The sequence below is a fragment of the Lepidochelys olivacea genome (assembly GCF_965140295.1).
Source record: "Lepidochelys olivacea isolate rLepOli2 genome assembly, chromosome: 11".
In the NCBI taxonomy this organism is placed as follows: domain Eukaryota; kingdom Metazoa; phylum Chordata; order Testudines; family Cheloniidae; genus Lepidochelys; species Lepidochelys olivacea.
In genome coordinates, this window is record NC_140421.1 from 2,241,145 (window position 1) to 2,268,075 (window position 26,931).

The 26,931-nt window shown below is 55.2% G+C and overlaps 1 protein-coding gene across 2 annotated transcripts in view; it reads right to left on the reverse strand.

Annotated features, from left to right (window-relative positions):
- Window positions 1–1,612: 1,612 nt before the first annotated feature.
- TTLL4 (tubulin tyrosine ligase like 4) overlaps window positions 1,613–26,931 on the reverse strand; it is a 45,720-nt gene continuing 20,401 nt past the window's right edge. The window contains exons 4-19 of one of the 2 annotated variants that reach the window (XM_084643647.1): window positions 25,216–25,279; window positions 23,988–24,112; window positions 22,835–22,945; window positions 21,686–21,762; window positions 20,575–20,769; window positions 20,411–20,493; window positions 16,593–16,721; window positions 16,059–16,181; window positions 14,071–14,169; window positions 13,148–13,282; window positions 11,923–12,060; window positions 8,205–8,307; window positions 6,795–7,005; window positions 4,013–4,083; window positions 3,395–3,477; window positions 1,613–2,868 (exon numbers count right to left, since the gene is read on the reverse strand). In XM_084643647.1, the coding sequence (XP_084499773.1) occupies window positions 2,709–2,868; window positions 3,395–3,477; window positions 4,013–4,083; window positions 6,795–7,005; window positions 8,205–8,307; window positions 11,923–12,060; window positions 13,148–13,282; window positions 14,071–14,169; window positions 16,059–16,181; window positions 16,593–16,721; window positions 20,411–20,493; window positions 20,575–20,769; window positions 21,686–21,762; window positions 22,835–22,945; window positions 23,988–24,112; window positions 25,216–25,279 (1,907 nt within the window). In that variant the 3' untranslated portion in view covers window positions 1,613–2,708. The remainder of the gene's footprint in view (window positions 2,869–3,394; window positions 3,478–4,012; window positions 4,084–6,794; window positions 7,006–8,204; window positions 8,308–11,922; window positions 12,061–13,147; window positions 13,283–14,070; window positions 14,170–16,058; window positions 16,182–16,592; window positions 16,722–20,410; window positions 20,494–20,574; window positions 20,770–21,685; window positions 21,763–22,834; window positions 22,946–23,987; window positions 24,113–25,215; window positions 25,280–26,931) is intronic. The other variant, XM_084643648.1, reaches the window with a different exon arrangement.

Sequence of the window (26,931 nt, forward strand, 5' to 3'; positions counted from 1 at the left end):
GGGGGGGCCTCTCATCCAGGCAGGTGAATCCAGCGGGTGGCTCAGCAAGCACGAAGCAGGTTGCTGGGGCACGGGGAAGGGGACAGCCCTGCGACCCCGTGTGCACACCCGAGGAGGGGTGGGGCCTAGAACCAGACTGGTCCGTAGTGTGGGGAGGGAGAGGCTGAAGGGGGGCTGCCCTGCCAGGCAGATGGGGCCTCTCCTGGTAGACAGATGAGGAATGGGGCAGCGGGGAGAAAGTCCAGCTGCAGGTGGACCATCCCATTCCCCCCGCGTACCAGGGCAGGGTCCTAGGAGTCCGCTGCTGTGGGTGGTTCTGCCAGGACCGCTGCAGAGCCGGGTACGTCTCCCCCTTTCCATAGCCCCGGGGGCTGAGCACACTGGGCTCGGAACGTGCAGGATGCAAAGGGCAGGGGGGCAGGTCCTGGAGCTCGAGCCCAGCTCCAGTGCTGGTTTCCAGCGAGACCCGGACAGAGGCTCAGTGTTGCTCGCAGCCCTCGGGCACTCGCCGTGCCAGGAGGAGAGAAGACCCTCACCCGTCTGGTGAATGTGCACCTCCCCTACGTCCCCCCTTAAGACATTTACTTCATGCAGGTTTCAGAGTAGCAGCCGTGTCAGTCTGTATCCGCAAAAAGAACAGGACGACTTGTGGCACCTTAAAGGCTAACAAGCTCCCCTGCCCTCCAGCAAAGCCCGAGCGAGCGAGCGAGCCCAGGGGCCTGGCAGCAAGATGCCTTCGAATTACAGCACTTACACGGCAGCCTGCTCACCATCAGTGCGGACGAGACGCCCCTGCCCCTTGCCGGTTTCCCCCAAGCTGCTCCCCCCGGGGCCAGAGCAGCTCAGTCAGATCTGGAAAGATCCCAACCGTTACCCAGCAGGTGGGAGACGTGGGAGGTGCTGGGGGCGAACCCTGCTCCGGGCAATAGAGCAGCCAGCCCTCATCTTTAATACCAGCCTTCAGCATGGCACAGCCCCGCTGCTCAGGTCAAGCTGGCCTATCACCCGCTGGGACTTGGCTCTAGCCACTGTGGGGAGCTGAGCCTCTGGGCGGGGGGACAAGGGAGACAAGGGGTTAAGTCCTTCCTGCCATTAAGGAGAAGGCTGCAGGGTCACCGCCCTCCTGTCCCCTCCCAACCTGACAGATCAGCAGCGACCCACGACCAAGAACATGAAACAGGCTCCTGGCGCCCAGGGCTGGGGACACGGAGTCAGCCGAGCCATCAGTCAGCACCCAGCACGAAAGTAGCAAGTGTCCTTCCCTCGTGGTGCCAGGTGCGACTGTACCTACACGGCCGCCCCCTGCCCCGGCCCCCTCCCTGCAAATGGCTGGATTAGCAGAGGCTGCAGCCGCCCTCGCCTGCACATTGGCGCAGCTCAGAGGGGAGGCTCCCCGCCGAAAGAGAGCGGGTCACCGAGCAGGGCGAAGACCGGGGAGAAAATGGGGGCCAGGGGTTGGTTCTGAGGCCCCGAGCAGCACTGGGCCCCCTTGGGCTAGGAGGGGTTTGGGCTGAGACAGGAGAAAGGAACAGGAGGAATCGTCCCACTGTCTGATGGAAGATCAGCCGCTGGCTGGACCGCGCACCCCGCCAAACAAACCAGTCAGCGCAGCTCGGGTGTTGAACTTTAATGGAGGGCCTTGGCAAAAGGCAGATAAAAAGGCCCCAACCGAGGAGATGGGGCCTCCCGGAACCGCACTGGCCTCAGAGAGCAGGGGGCAGCTGCAATCCTTCTTTGTGCATGTACCGTATACGGCCCCATCTCCACCCCAACACCGCCCAGTGCTAACGGCTCACCGCGACGTGATGGCCCTCGGGTTCTCTCACCAGACAAACACCAAAGCATTGGCCCGGGTAGGGACCAGAGCCAAGAGGCCATCTACACTACTGAGTGCAACAGTGTTTGTAAGGGGCAGGAGACAAGCCTGTTCGGCTGGGATCCCCTGCCTGCCTTGCGTTTACAGTGTAATGGGGCCCGAGCAGGGTCTCCGCGGAGCAGCAGCTGCTGCTAGTGGCTAGTGCAGTGACAACTCCCTGATTTCTAACGCCCCCCTTGGCTTCCCTCGGGGACCAGGGTCAGGTTGGGGAGTGGAGGGGGGAGGTTTGCTAAGAGTTCAGGGGCTGCTCTTGTAGGACCGACGCACATGGATTAAAAAGACCCCAAAGTCTTCTCCTTCCGGAGGAGAAACGTAGGAATGGAGCCTGAGGGCCAGCTGCAGCTCCTGGCAAGGCTGAGTTGGGGATCACAAGCCACGATTGGTGGCTAGCAGGAATTCAGCCCTGCCGGGCTACCAGGGCTCGGGAGACACTAGCCTGCGATAACCATACGAGACTAAGCTAAGCGAGAGCTCAGCCTGGTCAAAGCACACATACCCCCGCCCCTTTGCTCGGTAGCCCCCGCTGAGCCTCCGGCCCCTCCCCGCGAGGGCACTTGGCAGTGGAGAGGCACTTGCAGATCTGCAGTTCCCCCGTGCTAAGGGACAAACCTGCCTTCTCAAGGCTTCGGTGCCTGAACGTTTCTTTTGTTTTTAAAAACTATACGTTGAGCATCTAACCCTTTGGCCGAGTAATAATCCCTCTCCAAAAATACCCTCTGGCCCGTGCGCGGCCCACAAGTCGCCCCCGCCTCGCCGGCCTCCAGCACCAGCGTCTTCCTTTGAGGTAGGTTTGTGCGGCCCCCCGCCAGGGCGAGGGGCCCTTGGCTCTCGGTCACATGACCAAGGCGGAGTCAGACAGGTGGCTCTGTGTCCGCGGGAGGACGGGTTTCTTGATGGCTCCACCGGCATATCTGATCAGAGGCAAACTCTGGGGGCAAGCGCTGGGCTCCGGGGACTTGGGAACTTCCTCGGCATCTCTCGGAAGAGGTTTGCTGCAGGAAAAGGGAACATCAGGCCGCTTAGTGCCTGGGGACACGGAGCTCTGGAGAAAGGGATGCTTCGAACGCTCTGATCCGCCCGCGCCCCCAAACGTCCCAGCCACGCCCCCTGGCAGGCCTTGGCATCAGTCCCCGGCTCGCTGCGGGGGGCAAGAGGCAGGCGCAGGAGTACCCGGGATGACGGGACAGCTCCACTCGTTACAAAGCAGCTGCAGGAGTGAGTGTGCCCTGTACCCCTGACCTGCTCCCCAGGGCTGGGCAAGCTCCCGCCACGCCCACTCCAGTGCCATGGGCGGGGTGCCCAGAACCCAGGAGAGGTCACGCACGTGGGCGCGTCAGCCTAGCCTGACGGACGGCTCCTTCGAAAGCCAAGGCATGGTGGGCAGCCCCTCATCCCGCCCCAGTGCAGCTCTGCCATCCGTCCGAGCTCCTTCCCAGTAGGGCAGCCCCAAGGCCAGGTACGCCCGCCCCTCCCCACAGGCCCTGGCTGCAGCCACTGGGGACACGCCCCAGGACTCACCTGAACTGGCCCGACTCCAGTTTGCAGAAGCCATTCAGGTGGCTGTCACTCTTGGGGAAGAGGTGGGGCCTTGGCAGTGACCACTAGGAGGGGAGAAGAATGGTAATGGCAGAATTCCCCTGCTCAGGGCAGAGACGGAGTCAGGGAAAGTGGTTTAAAAGGCGCCTTTCACACGCTGCAATCGCCGGATCGCACCAGAGCCCGTCGCTTCCTCAGCCTCAGAGCTAGAACCGACCCGACGGGTCCCGCGGTGTCCCCCGGAGGTGGACGGGGAGAAGGGAGTTCGGTGGAACATCTAACGGGGCCTGGAGGCTGAGGGCCATGGCTCTGCGAGACAGGCAGGCAGATGCGTTCTGCTTGCAGCTTGACCCTTTGATATGGGTGGGGAGAGCAGGGAAAACGCTGGCGCTAAGGGAGGGAGAGGAAACTAGAGGAAGTGGTGAGTGATGAAAACCCAGAGCCATGGGGCTTCCTCCCAGCCACGCTCAAAGGCAGGGAAAGCCTCTGGACTCAGGACACTTGGCCAGGATGAGCTCATGGGCCCGAAAAGAGGGAAGGAGCTGAGAGAGACGGTGAGGGGACAGCCTTGTGGACAGCCGGATCGAGGAAGACACTCACCGTTTGGGCCAAGTCCGTCACTGCCCCGCTGAGGTATCCCTTGTGACACCAGTTTCTTAACAGATCCAAACCTAGGAAAGGACGGGCAAGCAGTAAGATGCAGGCAACCCAGAGAGGAGGCTGGGCTCCTGGCATGTCACACCTCTCCGGGTGTCCCCGGCCACACCCAGAAACAATAGCTTTTGCCAGACTGGGCCCTTAAGTCTGGTCTCCTGCATGTGGCAGGGGCCCATATGGGATGCTTCAGGGGAAGGGGACGGCCCTAGAACACACCAGCTCACTGATCGGCTTCTTGCCCTGAAGATTTGGTTCCCCTTCTCTTAACACGGCAGTTCCAAAGAGTGGCCACAAAACTACTCTGTCTCTTTCCAAACCCAGCTGATCTGTTTCCATGGGGCTCCGAGTCCCTCCCACATGAAGACAAGTTGGGGCTGGTCCTGCTTTGAGCAGGGGGTTGGACTAGATACCTCCCGAGGTCCCTTCCAACCCTGAGATTCTATGATAAGCTGGGATCTGTCCAACAACCCGGCACTGGTAGAGAGCTCTCAGGCTGGCAAACAGAGCCTGTGTCGCTGGACGGGGCAGGTTATGACGGTGCCTGGTGTTCTTTGAGTTGAACTTGGCCCAGGGCACATCCTAAGAGCGGAAACCCCCTGGGTCCTCTCAAAGGAGAAGGGATGTTACATTGAATGCCCCAGGGCAGCCTGATCTCATCCCAGGGCCCATTACACCTGCCTGGTAACACCCGAACGACAGCCCAGCTTGGCGATCCCATATGCCCCAAAGCCCTCGCCAGGCTCCCTGCCAGTCACATTATACACGGAGCCCAGCAGGGAAAGGGGCCTTCGAAAAAGCAGAACACAGAGCCAGCATTGTCCCCTTCTTGGCAGCTGGGAACCACAGTACGTTCAGCTGCCAAGTCAGACGCCGGGGGGTGCGGGCCAGGCAGAGTGAGGCCTCCCCGCTGGAGTCACCATGGCTCTGCTACCTGGCCTGGGCACATCTAACAGAGGGGGCCCTGCTGTCCTTCAGGGACCTTGCAACACGGCCCAGCGGCCTGAAGGGAAAAATGCATTTTGCCACTTGCGGGAGGCGAGAGGCCATTCAGCCTGATGCTTCCGCAGGGCCAAATCCGTCTGCAAGAGACAAAGGGGGCTGCTTTGCATTCAGCTGCCACCCCTTGCAGAAGGCGGCTGGTTTCTAAGGGGGACCGTACGGAATGTCCAGGAACGAAGGGGGAACAAAGGCTGGGGCTGGACCCTTTTCGGCTGCAGCGGAAATGCCGGGCGGGGCTGGGCTGGCTTCCCTGCTCATGTGGAAGGATCTCTGGTGTTGCTGGAGAACTCGAGGTCTGCCATGGACACAGCTCTTCCATGGAGGGGAGGGAGATGCTGGCTCAAAGATCTGCCTCTCAGTGTTTGACAGACTCTGGAGCAGTCTCAAGAGAAATCACTTCCCCTCTCAAGTAAGGGCATGTCTATGTGGGGAAGTTAGTGTGAAGGAGCTTGGGAGTGGATTTAAAGCACAACAACTAATGTGGGGGCTCTTACTCCACACTGAGTGCCCTTGTGCAGTTTAGATTAATCCGCATCCAAAGCTAGTCTAGGCTTTCCCCCAGGTACACAACCCCTGTCCTGGATACCCCCTGCCTGTCCTGTTAGCTCCTAATCGGCTGAGAGTCTCCCAGGGGAGACAAGACCTGCATTTCAAGTGTTCAACAGGCAGAACTGTCCCCCACTTCAGAGGCCTCCTTCATACATCGCACGGCAGCAAAAGAAGGGGGCACAGACCTGACCCCCCCCCCCGCTTCCCAGGTGGGAACAAACCCGAACAGACTGCAGACATTTCCTGGGGGGTTGCTGAACAATTTGAACATTCCCCAGCAGTGCTGGGATCTCAGACCCTAGGAGGGGGCCAGGGCCTGGGAAACGGCAAGTGAAACGGAGCAGTCTAATGCCCCTCCCCCGGGGCGGCGGGGACGGGGAGAAGCACTCACTGTCTCCGGTGCCGGGACATTACTGGAAGGGCCAGAGGTTCGCAGCAAGGCGCCCGTTGCGTACCTGGAGACAGGACTGCAGCTCAGCCCTTTCGGGTGGGTGCGGGGCAGGGAGGGCGAGAGCCCCTCTGTGTAGGGGACAGTGGTGAACTCTACAGGTGCTCTGAGCACCAACAGGTCCCTTTGCCGAAAGGGGTGTGCCGACTTTGCAGGAGATACAGGCAGCCTGGCCTAATGCACAGGGGAAGGACAAGCTACAACACCCCCCAAGGGGAACGGCCCCTAGGCCAGCTGGGGCTGCTGGGGCGCTCAGAACCAGTGACCGCAAAGCAGCGCCCCAGCGGAGGAGCTGCTGCAGGGTGTGTGGGTGGAGGTGCTCTGCTGCATGTAGCAAGCACAGGTCTCTTCGGGACGCGATGGCCGTGGGGCAGCCAGCTGGCCCCAAAACCTCATGCAGAAGGGCAGATGGTCCCGACTGGCCCGGTGTGTTTGTTTTTGATGACGGCACCGGATGACCAACGGGACAAGACCCAGCCCTGCCCAGCCCCACACCTCTCAGGGTTGCCTACTCTTGGGCTGTCCAACCATTTGATGGCTGCTCAGTAGCGGTGATCTGGGCTTCCCTCAGGTGTCACGCAGCTTGGCACCAGAACAAGCTCCCCAGTGCTGCTGTGAAGACGGCCTGCTCCACTCAGCCCGGTGCGCCAGCCAGCTAGAGCCACCAGCATGGGGCTGCCCTGGCCAGCACCAGCGCCGGGGCTGAGATCCCCGGGGGCAGCTGGTTACCTCTGGGTTTGTTCAAGTAATATTTCAGCTCCCACTGGGCTGTGAGGATGTTGAAATAGCGCGGCTGCTCGAAGAAGCGCAGGTACCGCATGGCGATCCGGGTCGGGAACGCCCGCTCAAACTGCCCACGCCGAGAAAACTCATCCTCTGTCTCCACCAGCACCCGCACGTCATCCGGGGTCAGGATGTCCAGGATGGAGGAGTAGAAATCCTGCAGCGGAGAGTGCCCCAGGGTCACAGAGAGCTAGAGATTCCCATGCCCCTCCCTACTGTCCAGCCCCACGGTGCTTTTTACCCCGGGACCGCAGTGCACTGGACAGTGGATGTCCCTTGAGCAGCAGGCAGATATTAAGGAGGGGGAAACTGAGGCACACAGGTTAACTGCAGGATCCCAAAGGAGGCGTGGCAGAGCTGGGGACAGAGTCCCAATCCCTAAGTCCCCTGGTTAAACCTTCCCAACGGACATGAGATCCTGAGTGGCACAGCCCACAGGAGACCAGCCCATGACATACCACAGGCAGAGGAGAGGAGGGAGCGAGGGGCATCAGTGCCCGAGGACCCCGTCATGGAGGGCAATGCTGACATGAGATACACCCAGATGAACCTGGCAAGTGACCCACACGCTGCAGAGGAAGGAGACAAACCCCCAAGATCTCTGCTACTCTGAGCTGTGGGAAAATTCCCTCCCCACCCCACATACAGAGATCAGCTAGACCCTGGGCATGTGAGCCGGAGCCAGCCAGCCACACACCTGAGAGAGAGAATGCTCCATGCCACCTCAGAGCCCTGCCCCTCCGCGCCCGATGCCCGTCTCTAGACGTGGCTACCCCAATGCTTCAGAGGCAGGAGATTTAAAAAGCCCCCAGTATACATCCCTTCCTGACCCCTGCTGGTGGCTGACAAACCCTGAAGCATGAGCTTTAGGAACATCAGATACAAACCAGAAACAACCCCCAGGGCGGCTGAGCCCTGCCCCCACCATCACAAGCCACCCCTTTATACAGTCGCCCTCATAGGTCTGTCCTGCTCTCTCCTAGAACGAATTCATTGGTGGTCCAGGCGCCTGTCAGACAGCTCTCCCCCCGGGAGAGCTACCACGCTACATGGAGAGGTAGGACGTCAGGATGTAACCACTGCAAACGTAAAGCAAGTGGCATGAAAACAACTGTGGAGGGAACTGGGCTGTTCAATTTTTAGGCAAATAAAGGATGAAAACCAGAAGTTCCTGAGAGGAGGCCCCATTTGACAAACTGGACTGAACCCTGATTGCCCCAGTCAGAGGGGATGCAGTGTGAAAAGGGGATAAACAGCAGGGGACTGAAATTCGGGAACATGCCACAGTGCCAACTCGTCGGGGGGGCCAGACCGAAGCAGCTGCGGCGAGTGCTGGGGAAGAGTGGCGTCTCACACCTGATCAGGTAGCTTCTGTGTCAAGTAATAAGCTCGCTTCATCTTCTCTGCCGTGAACTGCTCCGGGGCCGACTTCAGCTTCTCCTTCGTGGTGCTGCTTAGACTAAGCAAAGGATATGTGCAATCACTATTTCCCCACCCAAGGGTGAGCTCGGCTCAGTCAGCACTTCCTGCTTCCACCACGAACGCTTAGATCAGCAAGGAGACCCCCTTCCACAGCACCTCCAAGTTCACTGAACTATAGCAGCAGCCTAAGGGCACCAGCGGCTTATCCCAGGAAGTGAAGAACCACCTCCCAGCCACCCAAAACAGCAGGGAGAAGTGGGGGAGAAAAGGGAGCTGCTGGATATGGAAAGCAGCCAGACCTGATGTGACGTTCTGAGTGTATGGACCATATGAACTGGAACCATAAACTCCCTGAACATTAAATCTCACCAAATGAGGGTAAATCCATCCTCATCATCGTATCCACTCATTATATCCCGCACCTGAACATAGCCATTATATGAACAACATACCCCCAATATCTCAATGTTTGTACTTTGACCCGTTAACCTTTCACCCCCCATCAGGGGGATATTGCAGATTATGTATTCCTTACGCCATCCAATCCTAAATCGAATTTTGCACCCCTTGATAATCTGTACCTTATTCCCTGATAACCAGAATTGTCTACGCTTAAACTCTGTACCATTTTTTTTTAATTTTAACATCTTAATAAAATTAAGATCTCACTGAAAAGTGACAGGGCCAGAAAGAGTTAATTAACTCACAGACTGACCTGACCCATGGCTGAACTTTAAAGACTGGTTAGGAAGAGATGTAAATGAATAGCGATTTGAAATGCAGCCGGCATTGTTAGAGGTAGAAGGGGAGATGTTTCTCAGGTCTTGTGATGTAGGCAAACAAGTCTTGTCTATGGCTTTAGCTTTGATTCAAAGATCAAAAGAGGAATATTAACATGGAGTGGGCTGTAGCTCAGGAAAGCTCATGCTCAAATCAATGGGTGAGTCTCTAAGGTGCCACAAGTCCTCCTGTGCCTTTTGCGGACACTTAGGAAGACGCTTGAGTGAAGCGGTATTCTCATCTCTGTGAAGGCTGTGGGAACCCGCGTCTGAACTGTTGATGAATAAATGACCCTGGGCTAATGGCCAGGGTGTTTGGGAGAAGGAAAGTGAAGCCGATTGTTTTCTCAGGCCAAAAGGCTGCTGGAAATGTATAAAAACCCTGGGACACGATTCTTCTTCATCTCAGATCTGCTTTGGGTTTCGAGAGGGGGGAACCTTAAGCCATCAGGATTGAGATCCCCAGTCACTGACTGGAGTCACCCTGAACACGGACATTGGACTATAACCTCTGGACTATTTCTAAAAGGACTTTCGGCCACTACAAACTCATCTCTGCTGTGTATCTGAACCTCAAGAATTGAACTCAAGTCTGTCTGCATATTGATCTTTTAACCAACGCTCTCCCTTTTCTTTTTTAATAAATTTTAGTTTAGTTAATAAGAGTTGACTGTAAGCGTGTATTTGGGGTAAGATCTAAAGTTATTATTTGAGCTGGGTCAGGGGCTTGGTCCTTTGGGGTCAGCAGAACCTTTTCTTTTATATGATGAGACAAGATTTTCAGAGTTTATCATCATATGTTTGACAGGTGTGTCTGGATGGAGCCCTGAGGCTGGGCACTTTAAGGGAACTGTCTTGTTTGGACGTCTGAGTCACCAGGGAGGTACTACAGAAGGTGTTTTGTACTGGCTGGGTAAATCTAAGTATTGGAATATCCACCAGCGTTTATTTGCAGTTCCCCCTGATTGACTGACCTCAGCTGGCTCCTGGTCACACCTGGGCTAACACTTGAGCTGTAGTGATCAGTTTTGGGCCTCCTCTGAGAGGTGGTGCATTCAGCAGCACAGCTGCCCTAGCTCTGAGCTTGGGGCATTGGTTCAGTCCCAGAGGCCAGCGACTGAACGACTAAGGTCACTACCGAGGGATTCCATGCGCCCCCCGGCTCAGGAGTTCTAACAAGAGCGCGTGGCCAGGTGGGATTTGAACAGCAGAGGAGGAGAAACACTGAATATGAACTGAGCAGAGATTCAGCCTAAACGGAAATGGCAGGAGCCTGCTGCGTAACTCTTATGATTAGCTGCTGACAGCAGTGACATGAAACGTTTCGAGGTTTTTTTTGATACCAATGCTGGGAGGTGCGCGGCTGCCCCTGCAATAGTAAAATGCTGCATTTAGGGAGGTACAGACCATATATTGAACGGCCACGAGTATGCAAGAAATTGGCCCTATTTTTGCTCTAGCCAGCCCGTGGCCGTGGGAGTGTGGGGGCTGGGGGGCACAGCGGGTACATGAGCGTGCCTCACAAAGCAGCTGGCAGAAAGAAGAGCTGGAACTAAATCCATTTGATCACCCCTCCTTGGCTGTTCACCCTGGTTACGTTTGGAGGCAGGGATAGTTCTCGCATCGCCTTCCCCTTTAATAAAAGCCAAAGGGAAGGGCTGCAGATCTGTGCGGGAGCCGTAATAAAGCACCTAGCCCATCTCAGACAGACAAGCAGCCGGCGATCGGGGGACAGTCCCTGAACACAGACTGGTGACAGCATATTCAGAGGTGCAGGTCAAATGATGAACAGCAGAGACTCCTGCAAACTGAACAAGGCACAACTGCCCCTGTGAACTTGCAGTTACAGCCACAACGGCCTGTTTTGCACGGACACTTAACGCTTGGACCTCTGCCCATTGGTAGCCACTTCCAGGGACAACAGGGTCCAGACTTGCCAGAGGGACGGCCAGTGCCCCGGATCATCTCCCCTCCTTGACGGCCTTCTGTGGTCGCAAGACCGCTCAGATGCAGCAAGGAACCTCCCCTCCCCCGCCAGGAAGAGGAAACATTGAATGTGGTGACAGCACCAAGAGCAGCCCATCCTCTCCGAGGGACGGATATGCAGATCAGGCCCCGGATGCACTGAACCTGATCACGCTGCAGCTCGTGGGAACACGGGGCAAACCTACCGTGGTGCCTCTCTGGGCCCACGAAGGCCTTTGAGGGTTTACAGTGGAAATGCCTGCCAGGAAGTCTAGTGGCTAGTTACACACAGGGTGGCTCCACCAATAGGAGGAGGCGCACAGGTAATGGAGCATGCTGGGACCGGCGCGCTGCAGGCTACCCCTGCGGGTTAAGATCAGGGCAGCTGCAGGCCACGTTCCCATGGGTCAGCCTAGGCTTAACAACTTTAATATTTAAAAACCGGACACTCTAGCAAGAGGGCCCCAAAACCCAGCCCCCCATTCATTCCCCTTCCCCCTACCCCGTCACTCACTGCTTCCCCCTCCCCCCTGCCCAGGTCGGGAGGGACTGGCCTGCGCAGCTGGGCTGGGAGCTGCAGCTGCCCGACACAGGTAGGAGGCAGCCCCAGCTGAGTATGGGCTGGTGCAGGCGAGGAGCCAGCACCTCCCCCCACCACAGTAACCAGACTCGGGTGTCTGGTCAGTATTTCTGACCGGACACCGTCAGATCCCCTGTTCAGACTTTACGGTCAAACACTGGGCACCTGGCAACCCAAGGTCAGCCTTGATTTAGACTGTCAGCATGGCTTAGAGCCTCGGGGGGGAGGGAATGCCATGGAGCATCGGCAGCTGGGCATGTCCATCCCTGCTAGACGGTCTGGAAGGAAGAGGCCACATAGCCAGGCCCTTCTCAAGCCTCGCCCTGACCTGATGGCGGAGCTGCTGGCACTCCCTGAGCCTGATGCCACGTCATCCAGGTTGGGAAGAACGAAGCCAGCCAGGTTGAGGAGATCCCGGATCATCTGGCCCTTGATGCTCACGTCCAGCGGCGAATTGGAATGGAGGCTGCGAGGAAATCAAACGGACCTGTCTGAGCTCCAGGAGCCCTGCCCGCCTCCCCCAGCTGGAGAGCCATTCATGGGGCTTGTCTGGGTTCAGTTTGATTGAATGCTGGTGGCAGCTACGAAATCAACAAACCTGGGGACTAGCGCCCCCTCTCCACGGAGGAAGGGACAGCACAGGCAGCCTCACTGCCTTGAACTCATGTGCCTCAGCCCGCCCTAGACAGAGCCCTGCCTGGTCAGCCTGGGGGTTTCTCTGCTGAGGACACTGAGGGGGAGGACTGGTGCCCAGGCATCCATTAAAAACTGGAACCACCCATTCCTTTCCCTGGTGTCAGCGGACAGCTGCAAGACCATTGTCACTTTCGCTTTTGCTGTCTGGAACGTAGGAACTGCCGAGCCACCTCTGACCCACCGCTTCATCTAGCCCAGTCTCCTACTTCAGGATGCATCAGTGAAAGCCAGGCCGGTCATGTACGCAGGGAATTCCTTCGGGACCCAATGGCCAGGCGCTTAGCTCACAGAGCAGGAGGGCTTCCCAGCTGCACGCAGTGGAGGCATTCTGCTCCCCATGACCTACAGACATCTACGCTCGTCAGGTCTAACTAGGCCACAGCCTTGTTGCCCAGTCCCCTGGGGGTATGAGACACAGCCCTGCTCCGGTCCCTCGCAGCGCTTCAAACAACGCAGTGCCTTCCTCTGAGCGGACGGATTAGGTAAGGGGAGGTCAGGGTGCTCCCACTTAAAGAACGGATGGGTCGGCATCACTACCAGGGCACATCTCCAACTGCAGAGGTCTAGGACCCCAGAGTCAGGAGTGAGCACCCCAGCTCTTACGAGGCGACTGGCTCGCCCAACCCCAGCGGCGGGGCACCAGAGAAAGCTGCTAGGACCGAGAACACACAGGAAGAGTCCATGCTCGGTACGATCTCCCCCCAGCAGGAGCGAGTCGTGCTCCTACAACACGAAGCAGGGTTCGACAAAAGGCAGCGTGCGTCTTTGATCGCAGACAGGGGCACGGGGCTAGCTAGGGAGCTGGTACACAAGGGTCACCCCTCGCCCAGCGACGCAGGGGAATGCCAGCGGCCTACCTGGGGGAGATGTTCACTTCCAAGATCCAAGGCTTGAGGTTCTCGTCCAGCATGACATCGAAGCCGAAGAGCTCGTGGCAGCAGTACGGATGCCGCACGTACATTCTCACCAGGCTGTTCACGTAGGGCTCGGACCTGACGGCAGGGGAGCAGACGCTTGGTTTCGGACGGGTAGGCCACTCGCATGTTCCCAGCTGTCTCACTGCTGCTGGGCATTACTCCCCAGCTGTTTCAACGCACCCTCTGGGAGCGGAATTAATGCCAGGCCAGCCCTGTGTGGAGCAGCGGTGCAGCACGCCACCACGCCTGGGGCTGAAGTCAGGTCCCGAGGGATCCCCCTAGAGCAGATCTGCAAGAAGCCACGTCCAGGCCCAGGCTGGGAGGATCTGCTTTAAGAATAAGATTCCCCCAGCACGGGAGAACTTTTCTTCCTGCCTCCTTCCCCATCCAGAGAGGGGTCAGGGCAGCTAAGCAGAGAAACGAAGCACTCAAAGGCCTTGTCCCCTGCTGTGCACACAAGGTCACGTACTCACAGAGGTTTCTCTCCACTCAGTGTATGGTGGGAAGGGCCACGTGCCTTTCAGCAGGTGCCATGGAGAGGAGAAAATACACCCACCCCTTGGTTGTACCGAGAACCGGTCCTGACAGATTTGCCGCAGGAAGCAGAGAGAGGTGGGATCCAAACTTCCCAAAGGGCAGCTTGGATCCAGTTGGTGGGTCCAGCCCCATCGCTAGATGGCCACTGATCTCTGGCTGCTATTATGGCTTTGAGGACAGAGCTGGATGTAGGGAGGGCTCTGGCGAGAAAGCCAAGAGACAGGGGCTTTCAAGCACAGTGGGGTTAAGGAAGAAAGGGGTCTGCAAACAGCCCCAGCTGCTGTGGACTCTCCTGCAGAGAGGCTGGGAGGAGCCCCAGGACTCACGCAATGATTGTTTTGATAACGATGTCCTTGATCTTCTCCCAGATGGCCTCGCTGTTGACCCCCTTTTGGCTCAGGTAGCTCCAAAGCGCTTTCAGTGCCCTGTGGAGACAGAGAGCAAAGGGAGGTCACCAGATCCGGCCCTGCCTCCCAGCATTCCCTTCAGCCCCAGCATATCAGAGGTTAAAGGGAGCTGCTTCCCTGCTCTTAGCTAGGTCCCAATGACCCCGGAGCCATGGTGGGGCACCTTACCAGGAAACGATCAATGCTGGGCAATCAGGGGGAAGAGCCAGTGCCCCCTTCCCAGAATGAGAGCCCCACACCCTCCCCTTCCCGCAGGCAGCTGCCCTCCGATTCTGGCTGCTGCTCTTGTTGGGCATGACGAAAGAACTGATGAGAACTAGACATGTACCACGCTCTTAGCGGGAAGCCCCAAAGCAACCACTTGACAGGGGTGTCCCTTGCTGGACCAGGCCCCGCACAAAACTCTCCCTCCAGTATTCCTTCCCAAGGCAGCTACCAGGCTCCAGCTAGATTCCAAGAACAGACATTTCTGAGCCAAAGCAGCGTCCGCAAGGCTGTATGGGTGAGGGAAACAGGAGCCCCCGGGGGTTTGGAGATTCCCACACCACACCCAGCAGGGCAGAAAACAGACCAGCCCATCCAGATGCTCACCCAGGGGCCCCCAAACTCTGTTCAGTGATGGCCCCATTGGCAAGGGGTCAGGAACCCAAAGGTTACGTCACGCGGCGGAGAGGGGGAAGGTTCCCATCGCCTTCACCTTTAACATGGCAACGGCAGGTCTCAGGGCGCAACGCTGCATCTCTCGGGCTGGGCAGCAAGTGGCATCATGCACCATTTATAATGCTGCCAAGGCCTCGGACCCCAGTGCCTGTACCCAGACAGGAACAGCCTGGCATCCTGGGAACTCGTCACTTGGGGGGCACTGCTGCATGGTGGGGGAGAGCAGCCAATGGACACATCACAGAACACCCACGGGCAGAACCACCTCTCCCCCCATTTTGCGGTGCAGGCCTGCTCGGAAGGGATTAGCAAGATCTCCCCAGTGCTGCTCCCTGTGCAGTCAGGCAGCGGTGGCAACGTAACAGACAAACGTGGCATCTCTGCTCCTCTGAGCCCGGCAGACCCAGCACAGTGACGGGAGGGGCCTGGATCCCCATCAGCCCAGCAGAGCTGGCCCAGTGCCCAGGGAAGGGGGCCGGGAGGCTGGAGCCTCATGCATCAGAATTGTTAAGCAAGTTCCAATGGCACAGCCAAATTCTGCCCCCAGAAATACACCCACTCCCCAGAATGCTCTGTTCTACCTCTGTACCCCAAATTGTGGAAGCTGGGAGTGGAGAGGTGAATGGAGACAGAGCCTGAAGACAGCAGGGTTGCACCGATGTCAGTTAGGCAGAAAACGACTGGCAGAATCTCTTCTATAGGGGATGATTCACGAGCCAGACAGAACCCAGCATATGAGCCTCAGATTCCAGGGAGAGTGAGTCGGGGTGGCAGCGAGAAGGAGGTTTTTATACGTAACCCAAACATGGTGTCAATGGGGCCATTCTGAGAGACTCTGCAGAGCAGAACTGAAAGGTAAAAGCCTTGGAGCGGCAGCAGAGTGTCGCGTCACTCAGCGGGGCAGGCGTCTTTTAGTGAGTCGTGTGGCACATGTGATCCAGGGGACCAAGCCCCGAGCCGGACTCAGGAGACCCGGGTTCTAGTCCCAGCTCCACCAGTGACCCTCCCCTCCTACTTTGGCCAGCCCGCTCGCCCGCTCCCTGCCTCAGTTTCCCCACCTAAAACAGAGATGCTGCTGCTGCACCCTGGCAAAGCGCTCTGAGCTCCGTGCACAGAAGCAGGATATAAATGCTCCTATACCACCCAGTGAACCAGCACAATACCACTCAGTGAACCAGAGTGCAGCGAAGGGGAGCTGCCCTTGCCCTGGTCTCTGCCAATGCCAGGCACCGCCCCCCAGCCCCTACCATTTGTGCCCTTGACAAGCGGTCTCGTCCGAGTTGGATTTGTACTCCGCGTTCTTCTTGTTCACGCTGTAGTTGGTCAGGTGCATGAACTTGTTGCTGAGGCTCTTCATGGAGGAGGAATATCTGGGCCGGGGAGAAGGACAACGAACAGCCAATCGGATACTGAGCCAGGTATTGCCAATAGGCGTGGGGCTGGCAGCACGAATTCCATTCCAATGCCAGCTCCAACACAACCTTGCTGCCTCCCTCCCAGGAGGGCACACTAACGGCCCTTCTGCCCACCACCCACAGGGGCTCAGAGCCAGGGGCATAAGAGAACACGGTCTCCGATGGCCCCGAGCACCCGCAGCTGTGATCTCTTTGCTGCGCATGGGGCTGCCAGCATCCCCCTCCCAGAATCAAACCTATCAACACAAGCTGCGTCCCGCTAGGGGAGCGGCTAACACACTGTAAGCACGGTGTGTCAAAAGGCTCCCGCCTGCGGAGCCCACCACGGCCACCCCCATGCAGACCGTGCTTCCCCTGGGGACGTACTTGCAGCTGGCAAAGCGCACTAATCCATCTTTGAACAAGTAGATCCTGAGGGGATCGTAGCAAGTGACGTAAACATAAATCCTCAGGTCAAACTTGCTCCCGCCAATGAGGTAGGGCTTGTGCAAGTATCTGCAAAGAACAAGAGAGCCAGGTAAGTGGATAAACTCTGTATGGCACAGGAGGGGGCCTTCCCTGATCATTGCTGCAGGAGACGCAGCAACTAGGTGCTGGGAGAAGGCCTGGCACCAGCAGCTGGTGGGCGCAGTACCGAGAATCACTGCCCAAATAATGCAATTCGAGGACTGAGCTTTCCACAAGGGAGACCCTGCAGTCCTATGGTTTCCATTCTGAGCCCTGTTTTGAACCAATCTGCCTTAAAACAAATCCAATCTGCATGAGCTTTCTTACTAATGGAGGAGGGGAGCAGGGAGGTTAATTGCACAAGGCATTTAGGAGATAAGAGCTTAGGGAAGGAGACGTTTTTCCACACTTGTAAGTTCCGACAGACTCCCGGCTCAGTTTGGGGAAGAAAGCTGGTGGGGAATTTCCCATCAGAAATGCCCTTTTTGCAAAAATCAAAATTTACCAGGGGGGAAATTTCAGTTTTGCTGTAACATTTTGATCTTCCATTGGAAAAAACTGAAACCATGGCTCTTCATCTGGAAGTTTGTCAATTTCTGCCTAGTGACAGTGAAATTGACCAGGCCCTTCCAGGCAGGCAGCCAGCCAGCTGAAGGATTCTGTTTTGGTTCTCCTGGCAATCTCTTCCTTCAAAAATTTCACATTTTTGAATTTTTATCCCAATTTGGGATGGAAAAGTTTTCAAAACCATGGAACTTTTCGCTGGAACAAATTTCTGTTTTCCAGCCAGTTCCATTTCAGCCTTGCGGGGAAGTTTCTGAGTGATTTGCCTACAGAATTCACAGCTTTGCTGGCTGGAGCAGAAAGCCACCAGGACTACACTACAACAGATCTGTATTTCACGGGGGGAGAGCTGAAGTTGGAGCTTCTGCCAGGCAGATTATCTGAGGCTGGTGCTGGAAGAAATGATTTCAGTGTTTGCCACAAACTGTTTCACAAAGAGGAAGGTTTCCTCCAAGTATGTTTCGGGAAGAAGCTCTGCAAAGAGAATAATGTCCCTGCAGCCATGCTCTCTAACTACATGACAGACCCACTGAACCATCAACAGGAGGACAAAGTGTCCCACAGTTATGTTAATTCTTCAGTAGGAATAAAGGTTTCCTGAGCTATATAGGAAAGATAGGAAGTATAGCAAGAGACCACCCTGGGTTAACCAGAAGATCTTCAATGACCTAAAAATCAAAAAGATCCCTACAAAAAGTGTAAACTAGGTGAAATTATAAAGGATGAATATAAACAAATAACAAATAACACAAGTATGCAGGGACAAAATTAGAAAGGTTAAGGCACAAAACGAGATCAAACTAGCTAGAGACATAAAGAGTAACAAGAAAAAATTCTACAAATACATTAGAAGCCAGAAGACAACCAAGGGCAGGGTAGGCCCGTTACTCAATGGGGGTGTGAGGGGGGGGAGAAAACAACAGAAATTGTGGAAATGGCAGAGGTGCTTAATGACTTCTGTGTTTCGGTTTTCACCAAGAAGGTTGGTAGCGATTGGACGTCTGAAGTAGTGAATGCCAGTGAAAATGAGGTAGGCTAAAATAGGGAAAGAACAAGTTAAAAATTACTTAGACAAGTTAGATGTCTTCAAGTCACCAGGGCCTGACGAAATGCATCCTAGAATACTCAAGGCGCTGACAGAGGAGATATCGGCACCATTAGTGATTATCTTTGAAAAGTCATGGAAGACGGGAGAGACTCCACAAGACTGGAAAAGGGCAAATCTAGTGCCCATCTACAAAAAGCGAAATAAGGACAGCCGGGGAATTACAGAGTTCTGTACTGTCATGGAGTGTGGGGGAGTCCAGGCCCTGCACCCCTCTTCCTGGGATCCACTGAGACTCTCAGCCAGCCAGTAAAACAGAAGGTTTATTGGACAACAGGAACACAGTCCACAACAGAGCTTGTGGGTACAACCAGGACCCCTCAATCACGTCCTTCTGGGGGAGCAGGGAGCTTAGACCCCAGCCCTGGGGTTCCCTGCGTTCCTCCACCCAGCCCCAAACTGAAAACTAAACCCCCCCCCCCGCAGCAGGTTCCCTCCTGCAGCCTGTCTTCACATTCCTGGGCAGAGGTGTCACCTCCCCCTCCCCCTCCCGGCTCAGGTGACAGGCTCTCAGGTCTCCCCTCCCCAGGGCACATTCCCAGGTCAACACTCCCCCCTCCCTGCTGAGTCACATCGTCACATGTACCCAGCAAGATAATGGAGCAAATAATAAAGCAATCAATTTGCAAACATCTAGAAGATAATGAGGAGATAAGTAAGAGTCAGCATGGATTTGTCAAGAACAAATCATGTCAGACCAACCTGACAGCTTTCTCTGACAGGGTAACAAGGCTTGTGGAGGAAGCAGTAGATGTGGTATATCTTGACGTTAGTAAGGCTTTTGATACGGTCTCGCATGACCTTCTCATAAACAAACTAGGGAAATGCAACCTTGATGGAGCTACTATAAAGTGGGTGTATAACTCTTTGAAAACCGCTCCCAGAGAGTAGTTATCAGTGGTTCACAGTCAAGCTGGAAGGGCATAACGAGTGGGGTCCCGCAGGGATCAGTTCTGGGTCTGGTTCTGTTCAATATCTTCATCAGTGATTTAGATAATGGCACAGAGAGTACACTTAAAGTTTGCGGATGATACCAAGCAGGGAGGGGTTGCAAGCGCTTTGGAGGATAGGATTAAAATTCAAAATGATCTGGACAAACTGGAGAAATGGTCTGAAGTAAATAGGATGAAATTCAATAAGGACAAATACAAAGTCCACTTATGAAGGAACAATCAGGAATCAATTTTGCACACATACAAAATAGGAAATGACTGCCTAGGAAGGAGCACTGAGGAAATGGGTCTGGGGGTCATAGTCGACCACAAGCTAAATATGAGTCAGCAGTGTAACACTGTTGCAAAACAAGAGAACCCCATTCTGGGATGTATCAGCAGGATTGTTGTAAGCAAGACATGAGAAGATAGCAGCTGGCCGACCGGCAGTAACAGCCAGCAGCTGGCCGAGTTCCTCACAGAGCCCTGCCTGCGGAGCCAGGTTAGGAGGCAGGACGGGGAGCGGACAGATAGAGTGATGCACATGGGGCTGCTAGAGGGACACAGACTGCGGTTCAGAAGGGCTAGTGCGGGGGCAGACTGGGCCATAGGCTCAGGAGCTAGTGGGGTGCCAGCATTGAGCCGGGGCAGATGTGCCTCACTGAAGGAGAGGCTAGGGGTCAGCCAGGGTCTGCATGGGGAAGGCTTCCCAACTCCCTAAAAATCCCCTTCCCCTAAAAAAACCTGTTCCATACTCCTCCCACCCACCCCCAACAGCCCTTCAGGTTCATTCCCAGGCTCCTTCCCTGAAGGGGAGGAGGGGGACAGGAAATAGAGTTCTGTATGAAGTTTTAATGAATTATTACTCAGAGTCCTGTATTAATAAGCCTAGTAAGGAATCTATTTGTCAAAAAAATGTCCTGAATCTTTTTTGTTGTCTGTATTGTGCCGACAGGTTTGAAATTACCAAAATAACTAAAACTGGCGTGATTACAGGGTGTTATTTTGACATATAAAATATGCAGAATTTGAAAATCTTGTGCGCAGAACTGTTAATGTTTTGGCACAGAATTCCCATGGGAGTATCCGTTTGCAACCTGCTCTTAGCAAAGGACGCTTGGAAAGGTTCAACTCACCTCTGCACCAGCAGCGGTCTCCTCTTGGGCAGCTGGCTCCATTTGTGGATGACCTGGATCCCAATGCCCCTGGCCGACGCCGGCTGGAAAACACACCAGAGGCCATCAGTTTATCTGGCTGTAGCGGCAGCAGGGTAAGTCACTTGGCCCAGCTTGGTTCTTACTGGTTTTACGATCCACTTCTGGCGGCTACCACTCTCCTCCCAGGCCTTCCTCAGCAGCTTGATGTCCTGGGGAAGGATGAAGGACTGGGGGAAGAAGTTAAACTCCTTCTTGCCGAAACGAGCCTGCATCTTTGACAGGTTGCGCCACAGACGATCCTTCCTCCCGATTTGAAACGAGCCAGGGAAGTGGTTTAACTGGGAGAGAACCAAACGAACAGCAGTAAAGAGGTGTCCTTTTGCAGCCACATCCCTGCCTTCCCTCTCCACACTGCCCCTAGGCATGGGATACCCTCCCTCCCTCTCCTTCAAGCCCTCCCGCCCCCCAAGCAAGGTCAGCATGAACTAACCATCTCATGCCACTTTATGGCTAGCACTTCAAGGCCTAAAAATACTGTATCTACTTGAACTAGGCCTCTACTGGTGATGTGCATGTCTATGGGGCAAAGCGTTACGTGCACCTACGGCAACCAAGCTGGCAGAAGCCCAGAGCCTGAGCAGCACCCTTGGCCAACATTTATCCACTTTCTTAGCTCCCCTTATCTCCCTGTATTCGTCCAGTCCGCACCAAGGTGGTATCTGGATCCAGCTCAGGTTCACCACACAGAAGCTAGAACCCCACAAGCCTCATTGCAAACACAGCCCTGAGCCAACGTGAACAGAGGGGCTTGGTGTCAAAGGGGGTGGGGGGTCAGCGCAGGAGATTCAGCCACAAAACCGATGAGTTTGGAGATTTCACCCAACAAGGATCAGACTAGATGTGCATGGCACATAGTAAAACGGGTCCCCCTTGCTCTACCCTCCCCTCAGACACACCCCACACCTGCATCTTCCTCCACTACCCTTTGCCCAGCATCAGTTGCAAGGATCTCGGAGCACAGCTGTTACAGAGGGAGCTCCTGGCTGCGTTAGGTCTGTCAGGGTTCACTTCTCCTCTCCCAGGAAGAGAAGCACATATTACTGCAGGAGTTTTGGGGAAGTGGTCTCGATACTGCACACCATAAGGGTATACGACCCTGGCCGAGTTCCTCGGCCCGTAGCAATGGGTATCCAAGGAAGCGCATGCAGCTCGGCCAGACGGCATCGCATGCACTGAGCCCCGACGCTTTCATACCTTCTGATGCTCCTTGATGGCTCGGAAGCCAGGTGACTTCATGTGATGGCCCCAGCAGCCCAACCAGTCACTGTTTTCTGGAGGAGATGAGACAAAATTGGGGACCAAATTCACCAACTGCCCAGATTTCATCTTAAACAAGAATGCGGGATCATTCTCCCCAACTCACCCTCAAGGGGCAGGACTGAGGGGCCTAGACAGTGCCAGCAGGAAGCAGGCATGCCTGCTACTGACACCCCTCCGGCTCTGCCAAGCCAACCATGTTGGCTAGGCTCCAGCTTTTCTAGGTGGCTAGTTTCCCTGTGAAGCTATCACCGGTGCAGAACACCCTGCACTGAGCACAGACTGCACCTCTCATCTTCAAAGCACCATACATACATTAGTGAATTAATTCCCACAGCAACGCGGGGAGGCAGAAAACTAACCAGACCCCTTTTTACTGATGGGGAAACTGAGGCAGGGTGGTTAGCATCCTGCCCAAAGCGAATGGGAGGCAGTGGGAGAATACAGGACTTCTTGGCTTCCTCTCCACTATACTACAGAGCCTCTTTGCTGGCATCTTGTTATAATCCCGATGCACCGGGCTGAGGACAGGTGTCCTGACACAAGTAGGAGCCCTGCAGCTAGATTGGTCAAAGCCTGGCAGGACACACTGTAGGGGGAAAGATGGGCTGAATGATCTAAGGCGGCTTCTCCCTGCCCCCTCATTTCAGACTTGCACGTCAGCAGGAGCTCAGTGTTCATGAGTTACACCCATCCTACCAGACGCGACCGCTTCCCCAGCGCGCAGAGGGAACGAACCACTGAGCTAGGAGATGCAGGAGGACTCTCAACCACCTCTCCCAGCCCTGGGCATGTCAAGCAGAAACAGCTAGCGAAGCCATCCTCTGCAAAGACCTTCGCGGCGTTGGCGACGTGGCTGAGGGGCTAGGCCGAGACCATTACGTGTATGCTCCTGCCACCTAACCGAATTCTAGTCTCCAGCAGTGAAAAGGCCAACACAGGCCCAGAGCAGAACTGCCCTCGGTTTCCCCCTTTGTGGGCAGCAGGATGAGACGTGGGAGGGATCAGACGCCTTCCCCTCCGGGCTGGGAGAGGGAGCTCACCACAGCCCCACAGCCTCAGCGCCTGCCAACTCAGCCGACTTACTCTTGCTGACTTTGAAGTGGGATCTGCCAATGGTTTGCTTCACGATGTTGGGGGTGACGGTGCTCATCTTCCATCGCAGCAGCTTCCTCTGCTCCCAGGGGAGCTTCTCCACTGGCAGGGAAAGAAGTGATTGCAAACGTCCGGGATGAGGGGAAAACAAGAGCTCACCTTTCTGTAGCCCCTTCTGTCCTGAAGGAACCTAGATGCCTTTACAAGCTTACCCTGAGGGGTGAATCGGGGCTAGCTGATTGACAGCCTGGGGGGAAAGGTGAAGCAGAGCTCTATACTCAGCTCAGACCACAGAAAGCTCAAGCAGGTGAAGTTATTACAGGAGGGCAAGGACTGGAGGGTGATAACTGAAGGGAATGGAGCGGGGAGAGCACCACCCAGCAGGGCTCGATCCCTTCCGTCAAACGGACCAATCCCTCTCGTGCCGCAGACCCTCAGAGCAAAGTGCCTCTTGTTCTCCCACGCTGGGAAGACTGCAGACAGCTTCTCCATGTTCTTAAGCCCGCTACAGCACTTTGACCCTTCCAAGCAGGGGATGGGCTGCCAGTTACCCCAGAGCTCTGCCCACGAGTACGTCTAATATCTTCTCTCTTCCCGCTGGCTAACACGCTAGGGACTGCGATCCCAGCACTGACCAGCCAGTTGTCTGGATCAGCAGCCTCTGGAAGCTAGAACGGTCAGATCTTCAGAGAAAGGAGCAAGACCCCCTGGAATGAAATTAACTCTGCAAAGGGGGAGAGCTGTATTCTTGGCACCACCTCATGATCAGCTGCTGCCCCGAGGCACGGAAGGCTCCCCCTCTCCAACCTCACTGCAGACGTTCTTAACCACAATCATTTCTAACCCCTTTGGGTATTTTAACCCTGCATAACTGTTTGCCTCAATAACATGGGGCAGGGAGTTCCACCAGCTTTAAGAATTAACCCGCGGAGGTGGTCATTTTAGTTTATTCCTTTAATTTCACAGAGGTGGTTACTTGTTCTTTTATCCCGGGATGAGAAGGGAGCACCTAACTGGCATTACTGTGCCACCATTCACTCCAGCCCTCCACTACTTCCGGTTCCTTCCACTCCCGGTCCGTGCTCATGGCTCCTCCCTGCCCCTTTCTGCTCTCAGCACTCAGAGGTCCTCAAACCCAGTTCACCTTTCTCATCCCGAGTACTGAAGTAGATGGTTGGAGGCACGGTGGGGAATAAACTGCATATGAGAGCTGGTTTGAGGATTCGTTCTTGGGCCGCAAGTGGCTGGGTCAAACACTCAATACAATTCCTGGAAAATAAGGGAGGGAGGGTCAGAAGGCTGGACTGTGTTGAGACAAGGGACGAGGCACTGACAACAGGTCCAGAGAAACGGGCATCCCCCGGTACAGCTCCCTGGCGGCCTCTCTCAATACCAGCTCCCTGCAATTCACCCCCATGGGCTCAGAAATTCCGTGACGCAACCGGCACCAGGGAGGGATCTAAGGCTCTGAGGCCGGTCACGGAGAGGCTGAGCTGTTTCTGCTCCAGGGCAGCAAGGAAGCCTGGCTGATAGAAAGGGAAGGATCAGGTGGAACTCCGTTGTCCTGACTGGAGGGGGAAGCTACCCCAAAGTGATCTGCACTCCCTAGATCTGCCCCTGTACAGCTGCCAGCCCGGGACAAAGCCAGCCCTCCCAATCCGCCAACCGCAGGGACGTTACACTCTCGCAGGGCGTGGCTGTCCCTCCTATCAGGAGTTTTCACCCCTCACTCGGGGACACCTGCAGCAACCGACTCCAGCAGCTTTCCTGTGCTCCGTTTCCTGAGTGAGTTTAGTGATGGCGGAAGGCATCCCACTGAGAGCCCTGGAGCACGAGGCCCAGGTTAGCCGCACAGGCTGTGTCAGAGCAAGCGCCCCTCTTCCCGCCAGGGGGCCATTTCCGAGGGCTTAGAGGTACATGCTGTCTCCATGGCCTAGTCGCTCCCTGCTGCAGGAGCCCAGGGGCCAGGCACTTCGGCCATTTTTGACATTCAGACTGGTCCCTTAGACACCGGAGCGAGGTGCCCGGCAAGCCCAGCTCCTTTGGCAGAGGCCAGGCAGCTGTCAGAGAGCCGCAACTAAGTCCAGCTGGGGCAAATCCCAACCTGTGTCCAGGAGTAACGAAGGGATAGGAGTGAACTGAAGACAGGTGCTTTACCCTGCAACTAGCGAACAGGTGTTTCTCGTTAAAGGTATTTGCAGACTAGTCTGTATTGGGGACAGAATGCCTCCAATCAGCTGACTTTGATTTGAAATCCAGTCACTACATGTACTCTGTATCCTACACCCAAATGGCTTCCCTCTGCCAAGGGCCCAAGCGCCTGCCTGAGACACCAACCACTCTGCTGTAGGACCCCGTTTAGAACAACTAACCTGGAAATTAGAGCCACAGAGCCATTGGGCGATAAACCTGTGACGGAGGAGCTGTCTGACTCGCCTGCAGGAGGAGGAGAGACTAAATTAGACAAGGACTGGGGATGTTGTTGGAGATGAGGGAAAGTCTGAAACCCAAGGACCACCAATGCTCTTCACAGCCTCCCTCAACGCCCCCAAGCAATCACAGGAAACTGGCCAGGTGGGCTACACACAGGGGTTTCAAACGATCCCTGTTCAATGCCCCACAGAGCCTGCAACTACAACCAGCCAAACACCAGTTCTAATTCTGGGGCAGAGAATCCCAGTTACTGGTGTGACATTCTGCACCCATATTCACCATAGTGATAGGAATAGGATAGATCTTCTACAACCTATGTCATGTAAAGTGTCAATGGAAAAGTTATGGTTTGCTGAATAGGATTTTCCTATTTGAATGCATGTATCATTTTTGTATCTGAAGTTATGAATACTGACTATGTGCGTGTATTTAGGTGTTTGCTCCTGGGTAACACCCACAAGGGGGGGGGGTACATTCAGTCTAGCCAGCACATTGTGAATGGACTATCCAAAGTTAATGGTTCATCAGCAGACAATGGGCCATGGAAAGCCTTAGTCTCACCTAATAACTCCATTTTGGTACCTGTATTTTTCCACAAAATGGGCTGGCAGCTTGGCTTTAAACAAAGGGGTTCCTGCCATATGGAATAAGCTATAAAAGGGAGACGTGACATCACCATGGGGCCTCAATCCCCGCCCCACACTCCACCTGGAAACACCTGAGGAACAAAGACGGAACTGGGGGAAGTGCTGGACCCAGACTGGAAAGAAGGAAGCCTGCCTATGTATGAAACACTGGTGGACTTTTATCTATCTGACCAGGTGAGACACTGCTTAATTCAAACCCTATTTAGTATATTAGGCTTAGATTGCGGTTTTGTGTATTTGCTAGGTAATCTGCTTTGATCTAGAAAAGGAGTACTTGTGGCACCTTAGAGACTAACCAATTTATTTGAGCATAAGCTTTCGTGAGCTACAGCTCACTTCATCGGATGCATACTGTGGAAAATGCAGAATATTTTTTTATATACACACAAAGCTGAAACCTGCTTTGATCTGTTTGCTACCCCTCAGAATCCCTTATTAGCGCTCTTTCTTTAGTTAATAAACCGGTTTTATATTTTACCAAAAGCCGTGCGGTTTGAGTGAAGTGCTTGGGGAAAAATCTCTGCCCAGGAACCAGAGTTGGGGCACGTCCACTTCCTTTGGAGAAGTGGCGAGCTGGGTAATAACTCAGACACTGGTCAGGCTTTTGACCAGGGCAGAACAGTACAGCTCCGGGGTCCCAGGCTAGGAAGCTGGGGGTTTTCTGGCTGAAGCCTCACTCTACTGGCAGCTCGAGTGGCTGAGGAGAAGCCTTCATGTACTTGCAGCTGGGTGTGTCCCTGCTTGTGTGAGCACAGCTCGTGGAGGGGACTGCAGTTTGTCACAGCATCCCGGGGTGAGAGGGAGCCCCAGCTGGTGAAACAGAGGGCTCAGTGGTACCCCAGTTCCAGTGGTGGTGATGGTGGGGGAAGAATCCATCACACCTGGGTCAAACATTCCTGAGAAGCCATGGCCCACAGCCTCACTCACATCCAGCTCTCCACATCCCAGCCAAGCATCCTCAGCTAGCTTGTTTGGAAAGCAAGGAGAGCAGTGCTCATCAATCCCCAG